This window comes from Xiphophorus maculatus, chromosome 20 (assembly GCF_002775205.1).
Source record: "Xiphophorus maculatus strain JP 163 A chromosome 20, X_maculatus-5.0-male, whole genome shotgun sequence".
In the NCBI taxonomy this organism is placed as follows: Eukaryota; Metazoa; Chordata; class Actinopteri; order Cyprinodontiformes; family Poeciliidae; genus Xiphophorus; species Xiphophorus maculatus.
The window spans coordinates 10003814-10027814 of record NC_036462.1 but is presented as its reverse complement, the minus strand read 5'-3'; the positions used below and the strand labels follow the sequence as shown (position 1 = coordinate 10027814).

General features: G+C 35.8%; 1 protein-coding gene across 5 annotated transcripts in view; it reads left to right on the top strand.

Moving 5' to 3' along the window:
• arhgef10l (Rho guanine nucleotide exchange factor 10 like) overlaps positions 1-24001 on the top strand; it is a 127281-nt gene that overhangs the window by 68657 nt on the left and 34623 nt on the right. For all 5 annotated transcript variants that reach the window (XM_023325040.1, XM_023325041.1, XM_023325044.1 and 2 more), the window contains 2 exons: positions 3401-3501; positions 13038-13159. In XM_023325040.1, coding sequence (XP_023180808.1) covers positions 3401-3501; positions 13038-13159 — 223 coding nt within the window. The remainder of the gene's footprint in view (positions 1-3400; positions 3502-13037; positions 13160-24001) is intronic.

Here is a 24001-nt window from a genome sequence, read left to right as displayed (position 1 = left end):
CAACAGAATGACAGAGAGTGACAAGAAGAGGAGCTTTTGCTGTGTTTGTGTAAGATAGATGGGGAAACTCTGGACACTTTACTACCAAGGATACACTGGTGAGGGGACTATGCTAGTAATTGTTAGGATGAAACAAAGAATGGGGATTAGTTGAACCAGAAATTGATTTCATGCCACAAACCAAACTCCATGTCCATGTGTTATGAAAGATGGGTGAATGATCTGAATCAGTACTTCAAAGGGTTTAATCAGAAAACTACCCATTCTCCAGCCCAGCTATTCCTGCCGCAGCCCCTGCCTTTTCAGTATCTGTCTGCTTTAACCTTTCACACCTCTCAGCTCTTAGTCACCCACCACTTTCTCTGCTTCAAACGCTACATCTCCAAAACACAGAGCCCACTCCACAACCGCTCCCTCTTAGCTCTACATATGAGGTACAAGCTGTAAAGATCAAGGTGTGAGAAGCTGCAGGTCCAGATGGCATCTGCGTAGTGTCCTGAGGTGCTGTACAGACCAGCTTTGTGGCATTATGGAACACAAGTTTAATATGAGCCTGGAGCTATGAAAGACCTTCTTTGTGGTATCACTGCAAAAGCATCCACCAATTTGCCTGCCAGTCTGACATTAGAGTGGATGATGCCTCTCCTGCAATGAAAAACAGGTACATTTTCCTAAGGAGTGGAACATAATCTGTCAGTGGATACTAAACTGCCTCACTGGTGTCCCAAAGTACGAGGATGCAGAACAGTGTGTTCAACATGTTGGTTTGCAGAGTGGGTACTCGCAGAGTTCTACCCCCAATACTACAGACTCACCGTCTTCAGAAGATTCTGCCATAGTTTATAGTGAGGATGATTTGCAGTACAGAGTGAACACAGGACTATGTGAACTGGTACCAGCAGAATCACCTCCAGATCAATGTAGGGAAAATCATGGAGCTAGTAGTAACTGGTGACGCACTATACTGACACTGTTGATCATCCAGGGACCTGACATTATGATAATAGTCTTATAAGAATTTGGGTGTCAATCTGCCATAGGATAACCCCTAAATCTAGCGCAGGTAGTGGGAGTAAGGAGAACTCTAGCAAAAATAACATCCTTCTTGGACATAGTCACTCACCCCTGCATTACACTATTGCAGAACGAGTGACCTGTTGCATTTTAAATGCACGAAGGAGCATCATAATGGTCCTTTCAACCAGCAGTTGTAAGACTCTACAACCATCACTGCTCCCAAGACACACAAAGTTGTGTCAACATCCTTTCTGTTATTTTGTGAGTAATATGCATAGATAAAAAAGTAAAGTTTGTAGATATTTTATTTACTTTCTTAGAATCAACATATACTGGCATTCATAACTGTGTTGCAGGTTTTCTCCCAGAAGACTAAAGTCAGGGTGTTAGAGCACTAAGGCAGTCATCCAGTGGCCTACTATGTTTTGGAGTTAGAAAACTGTAGTTGGCAGGAAATTTGAAAATATTAAACGTTTAATGTCTTATTTGAAGACATTAACACCTAAACACTAACTATAATTTTCCTACTGATATAATTACATTTTCTTGCTGTGGGCCAATGGATAGGGAGACTTCAGAGTGGAACTTCCTACACCTGCTCTCTGCTGCTGTAGTTGGGTAGTTTGAGTTGTAAGTCATTGTTTGACACCTTGTTCAGATTCAGATATGAATAACCTGCGGTTTTTCTATGGCTCATTTGTCTTCATTTTATAATTTCTTTTGTTTTGTAGCTGCAAAGCAAAACCATATTATCATCCCTTTTTTTAAAATAAATGTATTTGTTTACCACATATTTCACGTCTAAATTACCTTACAGTGACTGAGGCAAAATTCAAATAATTTTACTAATGTAGGATTTTGGTATGCTAAAAGGCCCTGAGCAAACAAATGTAAAGTTATGCAAAAACAAAGGGCTGTTTTAAAATTTTTAACAATGGTAAATGGCTGTGAACAATAGAAAAATAAATTAGCAGTTCTGTATGACACAATATGAATTTCTTCAGTAAATTTAAAACTTTTACTCAAATAAAATAAATGACTATATTAGATCAAGATTTGTATTCATTCCTTTAAACAATGTGTTCTGAGTATTATATTCTCGCTGCCTTCAAGCATGAAAGGCACCTTAATCAAAATATGGTAAATGGGATACACTAGCATATCACCTACACCCTTATCTGAGTTTTTCGTTGCATGTTTTAAAGCATTATATAATGTTTGTTCTTCTCCTAAAACAATAAATTGTCAATTTTTCATGTAATTGCAATCTGTATCATTTGAATGATTGTTAGTTTTGGAAAACTCAATAATTATTTGACCATGCATAGTAGGGATGTTTTGATTCATCCTCAAGGACATGTTGACCTTGAATTGAAAAAGATTGAATCCTACATGTTTTATTAGGAGACAGTCTCTTCCATTCTGGCTTCAACCTCTTGTCAGGGTTGGAAAATGCAGTTATTTTTAATCAGAAAATTTGTAATGGATTCAAATAGGGACCCAGTATCACAGTAAATATTTATTTATTCATGTATCATATCATAAAACAATAAACTCATTCACTTCCAATTATGTTTTCAGTGTTTATGCTCTTGTCTTTTGTTTAAACTCTCTGAAAGTTTCTGTAAGGTTAAAAATAACTTTTGCTTAAGAAAATCCTAATTCAAAATATTTGAGCAAAATGACTTTCTAGGTATAACAATCACATTTAATTGTAAGTGTAAGTAAATGTGCTTTGGTGAGATTCATTTCAAAGACTTCATTAGTTGTGGAGTCTCTATCATTTTGAAATTCTTTAGTTCTGCTTTTGTCCTTTCTTTCACACATCTGAGCTCTGGTCTCCAACTGTGCCAAAGCTTGATTTGGCTCCAAAAGGCTGTAACTGATCAGAGCCTGCCACTGGTTGTGCCAGCAAAGCCCACACATTAGTGGGTTTTTTTTTCTTCTTTGAGTGCTTGTGCCCACCTTTAAGCGATTTACTGTGACCAGGCTATGCGATCATCAGAGCACGCTTTGAATATTTATGTAGAGGCTGAAAGCATAGAGCGCCTGTACACTGAGGTGAATGACTGTAGTTTTTCAAGGAAAAAGCTGCTCTGGCATAAATTCTTACTCTATTAAACTTAAATTTCCATGAAATGAAACACTGTCTGCTCTACTCAAGTCTTCTTTTCTCTGATCCGTTGTCTTTGGATTTAGTTTATTAAAGTCATATCAAAATCTAATTCTGTACTTTTCTGGTTTTGGTAGAGGTAAACCTTGAAATAAAGCATACATAGAACTCAACATAAGTTGACCCATTGTAACGCTAGTTGTATATTGATCTACTTGTGCATGCATCTCGGTCTGAGTCTGTGTTTGTCTGCGCATGTGTGTCTTTTAGGTCTGGCCGTCCAGTTAGTTTCATGGTGGTCTTCAACACCCCCAACCCTCTTAGTAAGATCTCCTGGGTCAACCGACTGCACTTGACCAAGATTGCACTAAGTAAGCACACGACATACTTACAGACTCGCACACATATCCACGTCAACACACTCACTAAGAAGATCACTGTGTCATTTCTTCTTAAATAGGATGATGCAATGCAATGAAAGCGCCGACAGTGTTCACCAAATGCTTGGATACATTATCACTGTTTTCTTCACACTATGTTAGTGAAGTGCACAACTGCTGTTGCAATTTATGTAATCAGGGATAAAATAAAAACCCTAACTAGGTCACTGAAAGGTTATGTACTGAGGAAAATGAAAAAATAGATAACATTATTAATTATTTATTTTCCAAAGCTCCATGTGGATTTTTTAAATAAGAAAAAACATACTTATTATGAAGCCAAATTTCACTAAAGAACAAAAGGATTTAAAGTTACTAAAAAAGTTGTGTTGTTAGAAGTTCATGCACTTCTGCATTTCTTCACGTTCACTGGTGAGCCTTGTTTTGAAATTCCTTTCTGAACATTTTGTTATGGAGACCTGTCAGCAGTCAACCTTCATCACTGGCAAAATAACAACAAGCAAATCCCCAGACCTATATCAGCAGGGAGCACAAGACCTGTTTCATTTTTTATCTCTTCCTAACCTCTGCCCTCTAACCCTTACCTTGCTGAAACAAGTCTGACCATACAGTTCACACTGTGCTCATCAGGAGTTCATTAATGTTTACTGTGATCCAGTTGTTGCAAAAAGATAGTACAGGTAGAACAGGTAATATAGACAGCACTACATTTATGTATGTTTGTCCATCACTGCATGCATATTTAATCTACTCTGCACCTCTGTCCCTTCTTCAGATACTTCCTATGTCAACTATGCTTTAGCTTATGTTAGCAATGCGTATTTAAGTTCTCTCAAACTTATTTCTGCTCATTTGATTCTCTTCTTCACCAATTAATTAATTAACCATGCAGCTGAGGTTCTCTACATTGCCTCAGTTTTAAAGAGCTTCTGTTTGTTGTGAGTGGCTATATGAAAGCATTATTGCATGAAAGAACAGCTAATCATCTTAGACTAATTATATGCATACTTTATTTTTAGGATTTAATACCAAACAGGTTACTTGAATTATTAGCAGGTTGTGTATATTGGAATTGGATATAGCTTTGCTGCTAAAAACATAAAACAGTTTCTATGTAAGTCTATTGAAAGATGCCTGTATTTATTCTGAATATCTACTTTTTGTATGTAGTTTATAGTGTCAATTCTTTTTTTTTTTTCCTTTTTACCTGACTGTGTGGGTAGTGAGTTCTTAGATCTGAATTAGTTGTTTTTTGTAATGATGTTATTAGTTTTGACATTTTTTTCTCAATCTCTAAAGTATCACAATTTAAAGATAGCTTTATATTTTTATCTGTTTGATTATATTGTGTTCTCAAATAATTCATTTGAATGAAATCAGATGTTATGATCAAACAGTTACTCACTACTTGAATAGCTTTTGTTTAGTCTTACCTCTACATGAATGACAATACATTGGAGAAATACTGCTCTTACTTGATTACAATTGTTGAACATGCTAGTAATCTCTGAATAAAATATACGATAAAGCAGCATAAAATCTAATTTAATCCTCCTGGTGTGTGTCTTTTCCATTTAATTAGTTTGAAACATTGTTTTAAAGGAAGTAACATGCTACATTCATAAACAAGGTACTTTATAGTCTTCTCAATGATTGTGTCAAACAAGTTGGGATAACAGGTCAACTGTAAGTCTAAAAGGTGTTGTGCTTAGCAGAGATTTTCCTGGCGGTTTGTTTTAAGAGTATTTGAAAGGTCTATGTAACAATAAATATGTAACACGCACACCAGATTCCTTGACTGTACTGCAGGCCCACCTGTCACAGTTTGGGGTATAGAGGTGTATGGGGCATGTGGCGTATCTGTAGACACTCCAATTGCGCTTGACAGAGTGACATCAAAGACGTCAGTTGAGGAGCAGAGGAGGCTGGGGCTGCAGTGAAGCGCAGCATTGCCAGCCTTTCCCTGTTCCTCACACCTTTATCAGCAACACAGCAGGCGTACTGATGAGGAAAGCTGTATAGTTACTGCATACAGCTTCCCCCCATTTGGCAGCTGTGTGGACACTAGTGATATTCAAGGCACGATACAGCAAATTATCCTTATCTATCTCTAATAAGAAACATACTGTATGTGTTATATCAATATTTTTTTGGGTAGACCATAAAAGGTAAATACATATTTGCATGGTAAGAAAGAAAGAAAAATATGATGTAAAATTTGCCTTTCAACTCAGTGAGTCTGAATTAATTCAGTAAGCAAAGTTTATTTGGTGTTCACTTCAACAGAGAATAACAAACATGGATCGAATTTTGTTTCTTTATTGCATTTTTTGGTTGTGGAAAACACACAGGCAGTCAGCACATTGGATAAAATGCTAATAAAATGTAAATGCTTTTCTATCTTATTTATTCACTTTGTTTTAAGCAGCTGCCTGCATTGTAATGAAATCCTATTACTTGTGTTCTTCCAGTTTTAGACCAGTGATTTCCCAACATGGCCCTCAATGTATTTGAGAGTTTTTTGATAACTTTTGCTACTTTTTTTTTTGCATGTGTGTGTTTTCCATTGATACATATGAGGTTGGCACAGTTAACCAGAGCAAGTGAATCCTGTGCTCTACTACAACAACAATACATACAAGATTTCATTAAAAATGCATCAGTATAGTAGAGTAAAATGCATCAACATTGTAGAGTTATGGCAAGGAAATCACTGAGAGTCTGGGATGGAATTCATCTTTTCTCTCAGTGATTGACAGCATGTCTCTAAATTTGTGCCATTGTTTTAAAGGATTGTTCTCTTTATGTCTGAGAGTTTAGCTAAATTCATGTTTCCATGTCAGAATAACATTATTTATTTATAAAGAACTGCATTTGGAATATTTTTTGTTTTGCATGACTCATGAGACTTGGTTGTTCTACTTCTCAGATGCTGTGCACATTATTGCAAACTCCCTCGTCGTTTTTTTTCTTTTTCAAAAAGTAGAAGTTGCTTGCATATCATTGCTATGCAGCCATGTCACTGAAAATAAAAAACTTTTCAGTGCTAAGTAATTCTTTATATTGATTGTATAAGAACAACATTACACATTAAATTCTGTAATATTCAAGTGGCCATTGAATATCATTTAGATTGCCTGCCTGTTTAAATATAAATAAACATTATTTATATATTTATTGAAAGTTAAAAGTAATTATTGTGCAGAATTATGTAACACACAGGCTACTGGAATTATTTACCAAAATTCCCTGAGCATAAATCAGGCAGCAGAAAACACAGTTTTGTCTTTGTGTAAGAAAGGGTTCAAATATTTAGATAAAATTACCAAATTGTACAAAGTCCTTTCTTTAAAATGTTTGCACTGTTAATATTATTGTGTTTTAAGATATCCAGTCAATTTTTGCTCAGACAGTCATGAATTTGTACTTGATAAGAATGACCTTTGGCAAAGGCGAGTTCTGTTAGAGTCAAAACCCAACAATTTCTCACCAACAGACTAAGGCGCTCATTTTCAATTGTGTCATGACGGTTTGGTGCTGGAAGCTGATCATCTCAACTTTGTCATCATTCCATTCTGAGGTTGTTATTTTCTCCCTCATAGGTCTTAGTAGATACTAGAACTTGAAATCTAAATTTAAAATTCTTAAAACATCATTTTCTTTAGGCTTAGGGAGACACCTAACAATGTTTATATATTTGAGTCTCAAATAAACTCTTGCTGACATTGATTTTAAATACATTCTAATTCTAAGATTTACACATACATGTTCTGATTCCTTTGATATGTCAGAGACGTATCGATAAAAAGCTTAGAAAAATATTGCCTAACAAATTTTTTTGACTCTTGATTATGAGTGTGATTGGTTTATGAACATTAACATAAATGACTTTGCTTAATATTGTAGAGTTTTATGAACACTTAATTCTCAGCTTTTGATCAGTTCACTTTACAAATTAACATAATAATTATGACTTGCAAAGTCAGTTTTATTATATAATTAATGCATGATCGATACCAATTAAATTGCATTGTTCTTGTTTGAAAACATTGTGAGAAAACTAATTTAATGTTGTAGAAAATTCAGAATGAGCAGGCCTTAATCACACAGTTGTTTATGAAAGAATCTCCATTTTGACCCTTTGAGGTACTACTGCTTTATTCATCACTTAGATAAAAACAAATCAAATAGAAGCGGGTGGCAAGATGGGTTTCATTCACTCTCTTGGGAATCAATATCACCACCAACCTGGTCAGGATGACAATTACATGTTAATTGTTTTACACCAACACTTTGCCTTCCCAATCCACCAAAGGTAATTACAATGAAGGAGTTGTTGATTTAATTTCACGGATGGTGTAGCGTCACAGGGGCTCCCTCGTCGTTGCAGTCATAGGCAGGTCTGTCCTCTGTTCAAAGGGAGACCTACAGTTGAATCAGCATTTTAAACTCACCGGACCATGGTGTTGTTTAGTCTGAAATGGCTGTCTTGCTCTGGAATGTCCCTGAATATTGGACAACACAAGCGGCAAATGTTATCATGCATGATTTAGTAAGTAATTAAATATCGCAAAACTCATTTTCTCCCGACCCATCTCCACACTAGTGTTTATCCTGTTACCTCCAATTAGAGGGAACATAGCCTATATCGCTCATCCAGATTTGGAAGAGTTCTCTCTACCACATCTGTGAATGTCATTAGCTTTTAATGGCATTTATGCATTCTGTATTATTAGTTAGGCCTATAACAGGCCTTGTTAGTGCATGAAGGATTTATGCAATATGATATAGAAGCCAAGGCTAATGTTATGCTTCTCATGCAAACAACATGTGTCACTTTATGAAGGCCTACACAGTAGTTATAAAGCCTTGAAACAGAAAGTGAGAATTACCCCATAGTGCTTCTTTGCCAGGACCCGCTGGGCCTGGTGTGCTACTGCATTCTTTAAGTCTATCTGAGTGGCCTTGCTGTTTTTGAAGGGTTTTTATGAAATGGCCAAAAGCATTGCCTAATTAATGGGCTTCCTCAGTGCAGAATTAATTGTTTTCTACCATTCAGACTCAGCTCTTTCAGAAAGGGTTAAAGCGTCAGACTTTGATGGCTCTCACAAGAAGAAGAGCCCATCAAATCATGAAAGATTGTTGCTGAGGCGCAGGAGACAGAATGAGAAGAATGAACGAGGGCAAGGAGAGGGAGATGTTGAGGGTGTGCATGATTATGTGTTTTGTGTGTCGGCGTGAACATGTGGAGAGTAGGAAGAGGTGGTTGGTGACGGGGGGAGTAGGACTAAAAGGATGATTGAGACAAGCAATCAGTCCCTCAGTCCCGCTGTAGGGTAGAAAGACCGAGCAGGAGGCCGTTGCCTGCGGTTACATTGCTAAGGGTGAAGAACAGTTTGTTTTTTTTTTTCTTTTCTTGTGTATGAGTGGAGTGTGGTTTAGAGGAACTAACACACATTTGGGCACACCTTCTTGATCCACTGTGAGTCTATGCCATGCCGATGTTGACTACACAGGAGATGAAGAAAAGGAATACAAAATAACCTGCTGCATGGGTGATCAAGTAGATTTAATTTATCAGCGCACAGATTTACATGCTGTCTCTATTAAACAAAACGAGCCACACCTAATGTGTTAACCTTGTCTTTTTATTTTGTCCACTTTATTAGGAACATAAAATATATTTGTTTGAACACCTATAATACAAATATAGAAGAAAGTCAGCTCTAAACTCCTCTACTGGAATTATTTCTGTTAGCTCTGAAATTAATCTGTCAGACTGCAAAGATTATCTCCGTATCTCGCTGTGCTCAAACATGCGAAATGTTTATGATGAGTAAACATTATCTCAGATTTAATTAACAGATCCCACACTTGCATTAATCCATGTGAAATATCAATTGCGCTGCTGTATTTAATTAGGCTATATCTTTGCCCTTTGTGTCACCAGGCCTGATATAGCACCATGCCCTGCAAATTAATCAAATTAATCAGCAAAAGACTTGAAACAAAGGCATGATTGGAATAACAAAACTGAAAGACTAAGTCTTCCCTGTAAGTGAGTTTTTAAGATATGCTGGAATTCTGTAGATCTAAAACTTTAGTTTCTAGAATCTTTAAATTGAAATTTATTGCTTCAAATCAATAAGTCATAAACACAAAATGTATGTGATACCAAAATAATGGAAATTTTAAAAATTATTTCCAGTGATATTATGTCTAAGTTTAGATTTTGACAAATCTGTCTACAATAACATCTTGAAGTCAGTTTAATGAATGTTTATATTCTGTAACTGTGTTGATTCACTAAACAGCAAAGTTCACTCTTGAAAAGTATACAACTTGCCTCTATTATTCTCTGTGTCTGAATGGGTATGGAAAAAGAATAAATTGAATGTATAAAATTGTTAGAGTTACCAAACATTCATTCTCTAAAATACAAAAATCAGAATTTGTAATATAATGGTTTTCACAATCATCTTTAACAGAATGTATTTGTTGATCTTAGATATGCACACTCACATTTTTTTTTGCTGTTCTTTAAATCTGAATTTTTAATCTGGGTATTACAAACACATATACTTTGTGTTAGGTTTTATAGATGATACTTTCATAACTGTCTCTCTTCATTTTCTCTTTCTTTATGCATTTTATGTTATTATCTTTATCCTTCTTTCTCTCCCATACTCCTTTGTCTATTTTAACCTATTGCCATCCCTTTCTCTCTTTCTTTTCTTGTCTTTTTCCCATATTCAAGATTTGTGTATACTGCCTTTAAAATAAACCTAAAGGAGTTTATAACAGATTTTTAATAAAACTTCAAGTGGAGCATTATAGCAAAAACCGCAATACTTAACTTGTGAGAGTAAAACTGCTGGGCTTCACAGTTAGTTAACTCCAGTTAGTTGAACAATTAGCATAGGATAACATTGCTCTGACTTAAAGAACTTGCCATGTATTCTGCTATCCAAATAATTAGGTTTCAAACTCATGTGTCTAAAAACCATTATTCCAGAAGTAATTTTCTTGGTGTATGTTCTTTCTAGCAAATTTTTGCTTGCCCTTCATGCTTTTCTTAAGCAGCAAAGCATTCCTCTTCGCACGCCTCCTGTGAAACTTAAACTTGTACCATCATTGCTTGATTTTACCAGCATGCACTGCAATGTCAACAGGGGCAAATATTTGTTGTAGGTCTTTATGACAGTTTATGATTAATTAGATTTTACGTCTTCTTTCATTTTAAGCATCACCTTCATTTCATCACATGGTGTAAATTTTATGCTTTGAATGCCTCCCAAGTGTTAGATAATTATGACTCAAATCAATCAGACTGGAGGTCAAAGCATCCGATTTGCTTTAAGTTTTAAGCATTCAGCATGTTGAGGAGTATGAATCTTTACCAGTGCAGAGAGTGTCTTCATAGCGTAGCTTGGGATTAAGTAATGTTAAGTAATGTTAATTACTTAATCCCAAGTAATAATAGCTACTCAGCTATTATTACAATAATAGCTAATAATATCTTCGAAAAGTGCTGAAAAGCAAGGCACATAGATTTTATCCTCATGATATCATGATTTATGAAACAAATTTACACTAATTGACCAGAATAATGCAAACACCAATTTTAAATTTCACATTTTGTACGGAAGTCTACAGAATACTGAAAAGATGCAGACCTTCTTTCATTGCATTTTATGTAACTACTGTAGGCATGGATTTATTGCTTCCTTCTTCAATTAAAATAGATATTGAAGCTATTCTGATCTTTAACGAAGATCAGAATTACATTGTTTTTCAGTTATATGTGAAGAGTGAAGAGTATCTAGGCTTCCCTTTCTATATAACCTTTCATTCAGTTTAACAGTTTTACCTTGTTACAAGCCTCAAATCTTTCTTGATATCTGCTTTTTAAATGTATTGAAGACGTTTGAAATACGTGCCATATGTAAATAGAAAATTTCAAAATTTTTGCACTGACATCAACTTTCAGTGCAATGAATTGTATTTTTTTTACATTTTGCATATTTTCTGTAATGGCTGCTAGTCTTTGGTGGATGAAAGTCTTGGCAAACAGACTTTACTTGAGAATGACACTAGACGATCTGTTAATTCATTCAAGGAGAATGATAAACACTCACTGTGTTTATTTTTAGTTAGACTTGTGCAATTAGAGGCATTGAAGTTGGCTGGCTGCTTGGATAATAACATATCTGCCAACTGCATTATACATACACAAGCACATGCATTGTATCAATGATTAATGCAACAACAAACAATTGTCACAGTATTATTTCTAGGTTGTTACAACAAATAAAATTAATAAAAGAAGTATCTGTTCAGTTGATGGAAAATTAGCTGTCAGAAAACATTAACCTTAAACTTGCATAAAGTGTGGAACAATGCAATTTTATGAAACAGATACGCTTAAAGATAAATACTTCTTAGATAAATAAATCTAGCAGCAATTTTTGATTGATTTCTTATGTTTATACATGTAACTAATGGAAATGAATTTGCCTACACTTGCGAGATAGTGGGTGGTGTCCATATTTTATGCTTGTACTATTTTGCAGTTAAAGTCTGTGTTTATAATTTATTTCACTTTTACCTTTCTCCTTGCAGTACATTAAAGATGAATATTAATTTATATTAATTTGGAGTTTATTTCAAAGCTTCTCTTTGTGTGTACTCTGACAGATTCAACACACATAGCCAGCACATCTGAACAGAAGTTTATTAAAGCTAATGAAGAAAGTTGATAATTACTCTGCGGTGAAAGAATCTATGGGCCTTGGTGTCACTTCTGCTGCAGTTTGCCCTCAATTAACCCATGTAGACCCTGTGTGGCATATGATTATGACTGCCCACATGACTCTAGAGAATGTTTCAGGGCTTAATGCACTAACCTTTTATATATGTGACCTCAAATCTTTTTGTGTCTTGGTGGATGGTTTCTCAGAGGCTGTTGGTACATCTCACCTGTACTTAAAAATAATTTATTTAACTTAGACTACACAGCTTAGAATTGCTGTAAATCAAAATTTTTCTGCTTCCACTTAATTTTCTGACTCACATGCAGAATATATTTCCACGTCATGTACAGGACTTGGAATGAATAAATAAAAAAATTTAATTATACAATGATAAATGTGCACTGAAGAGGGGCTTCTGTGAAATGCGTGTAGAGCGGCAAAGTATATGTGAGGATGACACTTTGTAGTGAGCAGACATCCAGTCTGAGATCAAACAAAATTTGGGACGTTCTTTCAGTGTGGACAAAATGCAAGTTAACATATCCAGCAACGAGAAAGTTATGTGATTATTTTCAAATACTAACAACATAGTTGACATACAGTACATCTGAAAATGGTTGCCTATATATTTGGCTTACGATAGAGATAGAAAGTTCACAGTTGCTAATATGGGCAATGTGAATTGGTGAAATAAACACCTAGTCTGTGTGATGAGTGGAGAAAAACTTGAATTTGTTTGTTTGCTTGTTTCAGGAGAGGAAAATTCTCGAGGTTGGTTATATGGAGAAGATGAAGGGAAAACAATAGTACCATTTTCCTGTCCACTGCTTGCCTGTCACATGCCTGTCTTTGCTACAAAGTCAGCAGAAAGAAAGGTAAATTTGCACTCACTCACTCACTCACTCACTCACTCACTCACTCACTCACTCACTCACTCACTCACTCACTCACTCACTCACTCACTCACTCACTGATTCATTCTCTTTTTGTAAATCACATGAAACTTGTGCAAAATATTACAATTTATTGAAATTAGTGAGATTGTATAAATCAATTGTCATTGATTAAGATATACAATAAACATTGTTTTGACAAACAAAATTTTTGCCCATTCATAAAATATTTGCCAGGTACATTTTATGTTCACCTGTGAAACGCTTTGTGAAAAGAAGACTTTCCTTTTCTGTGGCTTGTTAATATCTTTTTTTCTTGGCTTTTGTCCATGGAGTCATACTGAGCTATCTTTTCATTTTTGGATAAAGGAAAAAGTAGCCACCCACTGGAAGCCTGAAGCTCTTTAGATCTCAGGTGGTGGATTTTTTTAGACTTTACTTCAGGCTGCATAGATTTAAGCCACTGTTTCTTTAATCATTGCATGCTGAGAGCCTGCTAATTATAATCTTAAAATTGTGAAAATACAAATTTACATTTAATCAAGGTTAGTTCTACAGCTAAAATTAAGATGGAGTGAGTGTGAGTTTGTTTTGGTAAATTTTGCTAGAGAAAAAAAAAAAAATATACTATATATAAAATTACAAGTTCCTAGGACTGAGTTTGGTGCAGTTTTTCATTCAACACGGTCTTAGTTCTTTGTGGCATACACTCAAAATTCAGTGCATATTTTTGTGGAAGCATCATACATTTCAGTTCAGCTCAGACATCATTAGCTATTAATCCTGAAGGTAATCATCACATTTGCTGTAGATTTGTCAACTTCACACTGATTATAACCATCTTTCATTTCACCACAACCCAAAGCTCTATTAGCTGAGATGTGATTCCTGCAGAGGCCACTGGGGTACATGGGATGTACAAGAGTTCATGACCCAGCAGGACACAGCCATCAGTGCAAAGCCTTACAAGGCATGAGGGATATAAGCTTGTATGCTGCTCAGGAATGTGTGATACTGGGAATTTTAGTATCGATCCGGTGCCAAGTAAATACAGGGCTAGTATCACTAATACCAATTCTGATACCATTTTTTTTTTCTTAAAATGTAATTATCATTGAATAGTTTGGTGACTTGACTTCAGTTAGTTGATTATGATAAAATACAGGGCAAAGATTTTAGTAAAATACGTGTTTGTTTTTTTCTATTAACCAACTACAATGTTACACATTGGAGCAGAAAATAAATAAAATAATTCCCTTTTTACCTAAGTCTTTGACTGTAATCTGCTTGTAACCTAAATAGGAATACTATTTTCTCCTCTTTATTCAGCACAAAAGCATTATCATATTCTGTCATATTACTACATTAAAAAGGTATAAAATTCTGCTCTCAAATTAAAAGTGCAACCTCTGAATATGTGGCATTGTCATTCCTGCATATGTGCTGGCATGAACTATGTGACTAAATTCTAGTAATTTACTGGACATGTGGAGGAGAAACTGCATTCAAAGCTATTAATCTCATCACACTCGTATCAATTCAATACCAGTACTCACCTTGGTATTGTTAGTGTCAATATTTAGATCAATACACCCAGCTCTATTGCAGTTTCCATTAAATTATGACCCTAAAATGTGAACGTTGCAGCTGAAATGAAGAATCATTTGAGCAGAAAACCTTTTCCAGTTTGTTGCAATCCAAATTTTGGTGAGTATGTATGGAATTTAGCCTTTTTTTCCTGTCATCAGATATTGGGAGTGACAGGTTGGGTGGTTGTTTCCTGATGTAGCCGGTCTACTTCAAAGTTTGATGCATTGCATTCAGAGAATGTATTTTGTATACAATAAGTTGAGATCCTTTTGCGATTCAGTTATCTTTAACCAGTCTTCCTATTGTCCTCTGATTTTTGACACCAACCTTGCATGTGTCCACACAGCTGTAGTCTAATGGAGATTTATTTTCTGTTTTTAGCCAGAGTGTACAACACAGAAGAGGATTAGGGCCACTGAAAAACAAAGAATTATTATTCTGAGTTTTATATGTCCTGGTACATTTACATATTGTGTTTGCATGTGGCATCTTAGTACAAAACCTGCTATAGTAACAGCTGTTACAGAAATGTAACAGCAAGATAATTATCTTGAAGAGATATTCCTTCTCTTCTGTAACTTGATGAATTCAGCATTTTATTATTTTTTGTTGTATGTCCACATGCTGTTAGTATACACACATAGGCAATATCTCTCTACTTTCCTAACAAATCTATTATATTTTTATGAAGGAAAACCAATTTATATATTCTGGATGACTAAAAGATTAGGGGACTAATGTAATCCTCTAACTGGAAAACCAGCAATGTAATGAAGAAGTGAGCAGCAATGATACCAATAAATCTATGTAACAAAAGATAAACCAAATTAAGCTCTCACCTGGATTATTTTGCTGCGTTTATGAATTAAAATAATGATTTCAAATCACCGCTTGTTTCTTAGATGTTTAAATGTGTTATAGCTGTGCATATTTTTATTCACTGGTATTTCTAAACTGTCAGTGTTTATGAGGCAAAGAGCCTCAAATTGGATTACATTGAATAAATCTGTCAAAGCAATTTGACTTTCACTGACATGAACTCTACTTCTGAACAAGCCATTAGTCCACAGTTATGACAGATTTCTTTTTCTTATAGTGAGAGATTGCATCAAAAGAGATTATAGAGTGCCATTTTACACACTCACTTCCTATTGAATGCAATCAAAGCCCACTAAAAAGTCACCATCTCACTGATGGTCTCACTCAAAAATGCATAGACTATTGGAGTTACAAGGTTACACAAGAACATTTCTTCAAGTTGCTACCTGAAGAATTTCGATCAATACAAGCTGTTAAGACATAAAAGCTTCCAATAGATTAAATGGTCAGAGCAAGTAAGGGATATACTTAAAGGGTTTTAGGAGTCAGTAAAGTTAGTTTTAAATATATTTTTAGAGCTAAAAGAGAATATTTGGACCTCTTTTGTAGACATGGCATTTCAAAGGGGTCATGTAATTACCATGTCTACTGGGGAGGATGTTATAAAGTGATAATGCAATTATCTTAATGGCAGCTGAACCCCGATGTGTTAAGCAATGTTCCATCATTTGATTAAGACCTATGAATTAACCTGTACTCTGCTAGCCATATGGAGGACTGAGCAAAGTCAGGTGAAACCACAGCTGGAAGAGCAAAAAGTCAACTTTTGACATGGTATAGAGGGTTTTCCCACAAGATACTGGCAACCAGAAAAGTTCTGCCAAAAGGCTGTTACATGTGACTGAGTGCAGAGCCAAATCAATTAATATCTTTCAAGCCAGAGGGAAATTGTAGTCTCTGATGATCTTCTGAAATTTCCAGCTCTAATAATAAATAAATGAAGCACCTGAGCATACCACTGAAGTGCTTGGCAAATTAAAAAGTAAAAACATTTAAATGTATCTTGGTGCTTTTGTGTTGCTTATTCCTTTCTTGTGTGGCAAGCAGTTATTGTCCGCAGTTAGTGCACTGTTCTGCTGCTTGTCTTTGAACAGGTACCAGAAGGCATGGCCAAGTCTTAGCAGATTTACACTGGCTGCCTTTTCATTGCCGTATTGATTTTAAGATTCACTTACTCACTTTTTTAAATGTTTAAATGGTTTGCAACCTAATAATTTAACTCTTCTCCTTATCTTTCACAGTCAAAAATTGTGTTTAGATCTTCTAGCCAGGCGCTGTTGGTGTAGCCGATGGCCAAATTAAAGCACAGTGGGGATCAAGCTTTTGCAGTTGAAACTACCAGACTCTGGAACAAGATGCCTCTTCATATTTGTGCTGCAGTGTTTGTACAGTTGTTTAAATCTCCCCTGAAAACTTTTTTTTTAATTGGCTGTCAATTCGAGATCAATTTGAGTTTCATTAGTCATGTTAGATTATGGTGTTCTATACTTCAGGTTTTGATCCTTTTTGTTGTCCTCATTGATTTTTGAGTTTAGCCTTTTGAACTTTAGCTATTTTTAGTCTTTGTGAAGCACTTTGGTCAACACTGTTGTTTTTAAATGTGCTATGGACATAAACTTGACGTTGACAAGGAACACACATTTTAGACCATATTTCAGTGGGTGCTCTTTGTAACTTTGCTATTTCATACATAAACAGAATGGCCATGTCAAAGGAATAAAGTCTAGATATCAGAAAGCTGAAGAGGTAAGCATTTTTTCTTTCCCTTTTCTGACTAAAGAGAAGGTAGAATTAAATGGAGTGACTTTAAGTCCTTCATGCAGAGCAGAGTGTGATTAGGGGCTTAACTCAGCAGCAGTCCCCTCTCTCTCCGTGTCTCCATCTTTGCCTCAGCCATTGCCTCTGAGACACACACATGCCTCTGTGTGCCAAAACTCCACAGCTCTTTCTCCAGCTCTTGCAGCTTCTCTTGGCAGTCTGAGTTACAGTGAGAAGAAAGGATGAAGAAAAGGAAGCATAAAAGAAATCCCAGATTAAAAGAGATGTGGCCGAAGGGGCCGAAGCCATTTCCTGCAAAAATTTAGTTCTGAAGCAAAGTAGGAACAGCACATACACAGGTCACCTAAGGGAGCTAAGTCCACTGCTAGCTGCATGCAGCTCTGTATACCGAGGTCCACTCAGTGGGAGCTTGAGAGGGCTACAGGGCGAACTCGTTAGGCTCCGGAGATAAACCTTATCACAAGTCTGCGAAGTGAGAACAGCGGGGGAGGACTGACTCCTCTCAATTTATCACTTTCATTCTCTTCCTCCCCCCACCTTTTCCCTTACACACAGACACAGGCACACGCAAACATGCAGAAAATCCAACTCTATCTTAGTTAATAGACAAACCACATTGTGATGTTTAAAGAGTCATGGCACGCTCTCTTTCAGTGGCCTTTCTGCCATTTTTGAAATATGAAACAGAGCAGGTTTGGCAGATTGCCCATCGGGAGCTGTGAGGTGGTTGGGTTAAGGGATTAATATGAGATACTAAAGCCAAAAGGGTAACAGATTTTTACACAGGAGAATTCACTTCTAAGTGAAACCATTAATGCCAGATTCTGTAGTTTTAGTACATTAATGCTTGAAGTACGTTCTACCCAGACAGGCTCTTTAGGTTGATGTAGATAAGAAGGGCAAATATCAGTGAAAAATCAGATGAACTTTTAAATAAAATACCCTACAAAGACCTTATCAGTCATTTGCTCCAGATACTTGAGATGCTGAAATACATTACTCTGAAAAAGTTAAGTTCTTAGTTCAAAGTCTCCACACCAATACAGGGCGTATTTACGCAAGCCAGTAATCTGACAGCACAGCAAGCTGTTTACCAACTGGCATCACAAAATGCGTTGGGAACTAAGGGGCTTAAATTACATACCTGTCTTTATCTAGGACACACATATTTTCTTGTGCACAGTATTTCTGTTAAACAGCTTATTCAGCAAAGCTCTGAAGAAGATCAGTGCTTTGTTGCTGTCCTGTTTCAAGCTTCCTTGCACACTAACATGAACCCTTTATATTTGCAGTATTTTATGTGAAGGGGACGGGGATCTCTTGGCCACATAATTCACACCAGAACGCTGAGCTTCTTCTGTAGTCTTAAAAAGGTTATTTTATATCCAAAAGCAAGACTTTAACTCTGGTAAACGCTGTTTGTTTAAAAAGTATTAATAGAGGATGGGCTTAGGAATAGCTGATAGGCCAGAACTCATGCGTAGCTTTGAGAATTTCCACATGTAAAATTTAAAGTACAAAATTTCTTCCGCTGGGAAGTATTATGTGCTGCATCCATTTTAGATTATTATTTTTTCCTTCTGAAAGGATTGTCTGTTTTGCGAGTATCACATCCTAACTCTGATGCATTTCACTAGTCTGGATAGATCCCACAGATTATCATCATCTTTCAAGCTTACGTCTTGTTCCTTTTCTTTAAACAAAAATGTGCAATTAAGCTTGGAAATCCATTAATCCTGTTACAAGCTGTAACTTTTCTCAGCGTCTGTTGAAATTGCTTTCTGCGAGGTCACTGGGATCTGCACTTGTTTACTTGGCTAGCTGGTACTTCAGGAGAATGTTGTCTATGCTCTTCTTACTCACTGTGTCATCCATCTTCCCCGCTGATGGAGTGATAAGCGAGAGGCACTGAGCGCTCGTCTACCACATAAAAGTGGTTGCATGCACAGAAAATGAGCTTGTTGAGTGGCATCTTTTTGCACTAGGAAACACATTTTGTTCTCATGCCTACGTTTATGGCATTTTCTGGGGAATAACTAATTTACGCATATAATGTCTCAAAGCTCTTGCGTCCAGACTGAATGAAAGAGCTATGTGTGAAGGCTGTGTGCGTATCATATCACAGATGAGACACTGTGTCATGAAATATGGATTAAAAAGGAGAAGGACAGTGTGAAAAGGTGGCCTTTGCCTCAGGCAAGATCTTTCTGATGATTTATTTCCTCTTCCCAAGACTGTTTTTTATTCTAATTATTTAAGCCACAGGCAACAGGTTGACACCTTATGCAATGCTGCTTGCTTTGTTCTTCCTGAAGGTTGTTTGCTATCTTTCAGAGCAACACATATCACCACTTTGTGCATTTGTTCAGAATAGATGCCACAGCATGGATTAAAAACTCATTCTCTCCGCACAGGCGTAGCAGTCCTTTCTCTGACTACATAGTGATATCGTTTTGGCAAGCAGAAGGAACAAGCAGCACAATGTAGAACTGCGAGTAACTTTTTTTCTGAAATCTGGTTTCTTTTTATTTCACATAAGTTAGTGGAATTTAGGATATTTACTTAGCAAATGCTTTCACTTGAGTGTCATGATTGCTTGCAATAATGACAAGGGAAATATACAATATTGTTGGTAAAATACAAGTTGTTTGTATACCAGTAACAAAATCTCATGTCAAAGACCTTGGAATGGGTATTGATAATTAGACATTCCTTAAAGTTAGTTTTCTTTTTAATTTTTTATTTTGTAGGAATAGAAATGATTTTTATGATGCACGTTTTTGGCCTGAAGGTTGGCTGTAGAGGCCAAGCCACTTTAGATGCCACGCTACTATGTTTATAAAGTAGGTACCAAATCCCTGCTGCTCAACCCATGAGTTTAAAGGAGGCACATGGAATATAAGAAACGCTTAACAAAGTGTCAGTCATATTTCTGATTATGAAGCTGGATCAGGGCAGACTTGTTTTTGTGGCTGGTCTGACTGGGCTCTTTTGGTAAGAGTGGCTCTGTTCAGCAAAGTCTAACTCCTGGCACACTAAACTTGTCACTGTCAGAATTACAGAGGACTGTGACAGCACACACCGGCCAACTGCTTAAGATTCCCAATCAAAGAGGACCCTGTGCTGAGGTCAGGTCACAAGTCAAGCTTTGTTATTCGATAAGAACAACTCTGAGGCAGTTGTGACAGTTTCCAAAATCTCAGCTAATGTGCTAGGAGTGTGCAGAGGTCAATCCTTTTGTTTTGTACTCTGCCAGTGCTAAGCAGAATTTGTAGCCAGGTTTATTGAACTCAAATAATAGCCAATGGGTACTTTGAAGACTAAAGCAGAAAAGTGCTGGCTGTGCACCTCCACTCGTTCTGTCTGCACCAACAAAAGAAAAAAAATATAAAAAACACAGAAGGGGAAATTTGAGTGAACACTACTTTGTAAATTCTGGCATGTGAAATGGTACAAACTGCAGGGATTCCATAGAAAACTTTTCATTTAGTTTAATTGGTTCTGAGAAAATAGAATAAAAGAACAATTAAGAAAATACTTAACTAAAAACTCTGATCTCTATTGGACCATTGTTTGATCAGTTGGTTTATTTTTCTTGTGTTATAAGTGTGAAACCACCAACATCATGACATGTGGACATCATAAGTGAATGCTGGCTTCTCCCCATATCGGCCTAAATAGCAACACTGCTGAAAGACTGTAGAAAAGTTGCAGATATTGGCATAATTATGAAGGTGCTGAAATAAGTAGTGCAACTGCAAGTGTGCTATAGCACAAATGTGGAGATACAGTCATATTTTTAAATCAACCAAACAAGTGATTTATATAATAATGGAAATAACAGAACAGAAATATAAATATTCTTGCTGTTATGTTTTGTTTTGTATACTATTGTGACTACTGTTAGAAACGGAGAACAAATCCCTACTCTTGTCCGGTTTTATGTTGCAATTTAAACGGTAATGAAGTGGCACTCATGGCCTTTGTTTTGTTACTTTTGCATCTTGGATTCATAAGTCCTTGCTTTCATAATGTTTTTTTCCTGTCCTTCCCAACAGAGGGCAGTGCATTTCCTTATCTTTTAATTTTAAAGAAAAGCCACACCCACTGCCTGGCAGTGAGGTCATTTGCAAAGGCCCCAATCTGTTGCTGTGACAGTTAACATACTAATTACAGGGAATCACAGACACTGAAACCATGCCTCAGAGTGGAGTTCTGTTTCTCTTGCCAAGGGTTTCTGTACTTGTCAAGATAGCATGCAGGAACAAATTAACTACCCAAAAGGGAAATCCAGCAGATCTGCTAAATGTGCTAATTTGGTCACATTCTTTCCCTGTGATTATGCATCCATGTGGGGAAGAAGATGGGGAAAAAAACTACTTATGTTTGAAAAAAGGGGAAGAAAACCCTGCATCCTTTTTGATTTCTAATTGTGCGACATCAGAGAGTTTGTTGCTGTTATCTCTCTTTAGTCTTTGCTTTGTTAATTAGCGTTTCCTCTTAATACTTTTAAGCATCTGGCAACCCCAACAGTAGATGCTGCTTAGTTTTGTTGTAGTAGGTCAATGTCAAAGGGATTAAAGAAGGAAAATAATGTTTTTAAGACACTAACACGTGGTCAAATTCTTGGCTTTTACACAAAGCTGCCTTTTAACCCTTATTACAACAGAACTCTTTGGAGCGAGTAAATTTAGGCGCAGGGAGAATGTTTGAGGGTTAGGAAGATGATTAGTTACTCAAATCCCTCTTTCTGCCCTTATGGTCTTCTCTCTCAAAAGGCTCTTGGCCTCACTTTCCCTTAGCATGTGAAGACAAAGACTGTCTCAGAAACAGTAGTGCAATGAAATTAGTTTGCAAGAATATAAACATATGTTCTGTTACTACATTTGCTTTAGGATAATTATATGGTATACCATAGTAGCAGTGAAAATGTGCCTCATATTTGTTCTTTGTGGCCCATTAAAGAAAGCCAAATGAATGTAAGGACATTTTTACACTATGTTATATGTGTACTTTGTTCCAAATCATTTGATGAGTTTGTTAACATATAACTTTTTCTGGTTTCAATGCACAATGTGAAATTATCTTAGAAGGTATACCGAAGGGATTTGGAGAAGACTTATTGAAAGTTGCATAGAGCTTTATGCTTTGCAAGAAAGATGTGCAGCCTATGTTTGTGGTAATTCTTACTGCACTACAGGGAAGCATATGGTTCTAACCTGCAGCGTGTACTTGGTAGCTGCGTCAAATCAACGTTGGACCACATTCACACTATAAATGAACCACTTTGGAGTATGTTGGAAACTACCAAAACCACCTCCTTCAAACGGTCTTGGTACAGTTGTTTTGATCTGCCTGCTAGTAGGACCGTTCTGTTCACTTCTACATAAGCAAACCACACCAAGGGTTTACAGCACAGTTAGTTGTAAAAAGGCTAAGCAAATCTTATGTTGTTTATTATAAAAAAGAGTTAATATGTGACAGATTGTGCAGTAATGTTGCAATGACACCCTATCGTGTTCCATTGTACATTTATATGGATTGCAGTGACAGTAAATTGTTATCACTTGACAAGTGTTTATTTAAAAATATCAACAATAATATGTGCAATAATTTAAACAAAAATGTTTTTGTAATGGAATGCAGCAGGAATGCATTCTTAGAAATATGTACAATGCTTCAATGCTACACCAGTTTTTTTCCATTACTCCTTCTTGCTAAGAAAACAGCAGGAAAAAGAATAGTGCATACTTCCATTATCTCTCTTTGAAATTAATCTGAGCTGAAGTTAGTTGGAGTTTTTTTAAAGTTTTTTTTAATTATTATTTTAAACCAAAATATGTTTTTAATTAGCCTGAAATTGAAAGTTAATACTCTGAATTCTCATATTCTCTAAGGGTGAGCGTTACTATATAAGGTTAGACAGAAATCAGGGGAGCCAACAGCAAAGCTTTTTTATGCAAAGCTTAAGATATAATTCCTTCACAATAATTGCAACAAAATAATCAGGAGGCACATCTAAACATCAAAGATAAGCTGTGAGTAGAGATAAAGATGGAGACATATGATGACTGGACTCTAACCTTGAAAATGTATGTATTATTATTGCAGAATATCAGTCTGATTAATAACCATTTGAATCTTGGCTTTGCAAGGTTACATTATGACTAAAATTGTCATTATATATATATATATATATATATATATATATATATATATATATATATATATATATATATATATATATATATATATATATATATGTATATATATATATATACTGCTCAAAAAAATAAAGGGAACACTTAAACAACACAATATAACTCCAAGTACATCAAACTTCTGTGAAATCAAACTGTCCACTTAGGAAGCAACACTGATTGACAATCAATTTCACCTGCTGTTGTGCAAATGGAACTTTGTACAGAACAAAGTATTCAATGAGAATATTTCTTTCATTCAGATCTAGGATGTGTTATTTGAGTGTTCCCTTTATTTTTTTGAGCAGTATATATATATATATATATATATATATATATATATATATATATATATATATATATATATACTGTATAC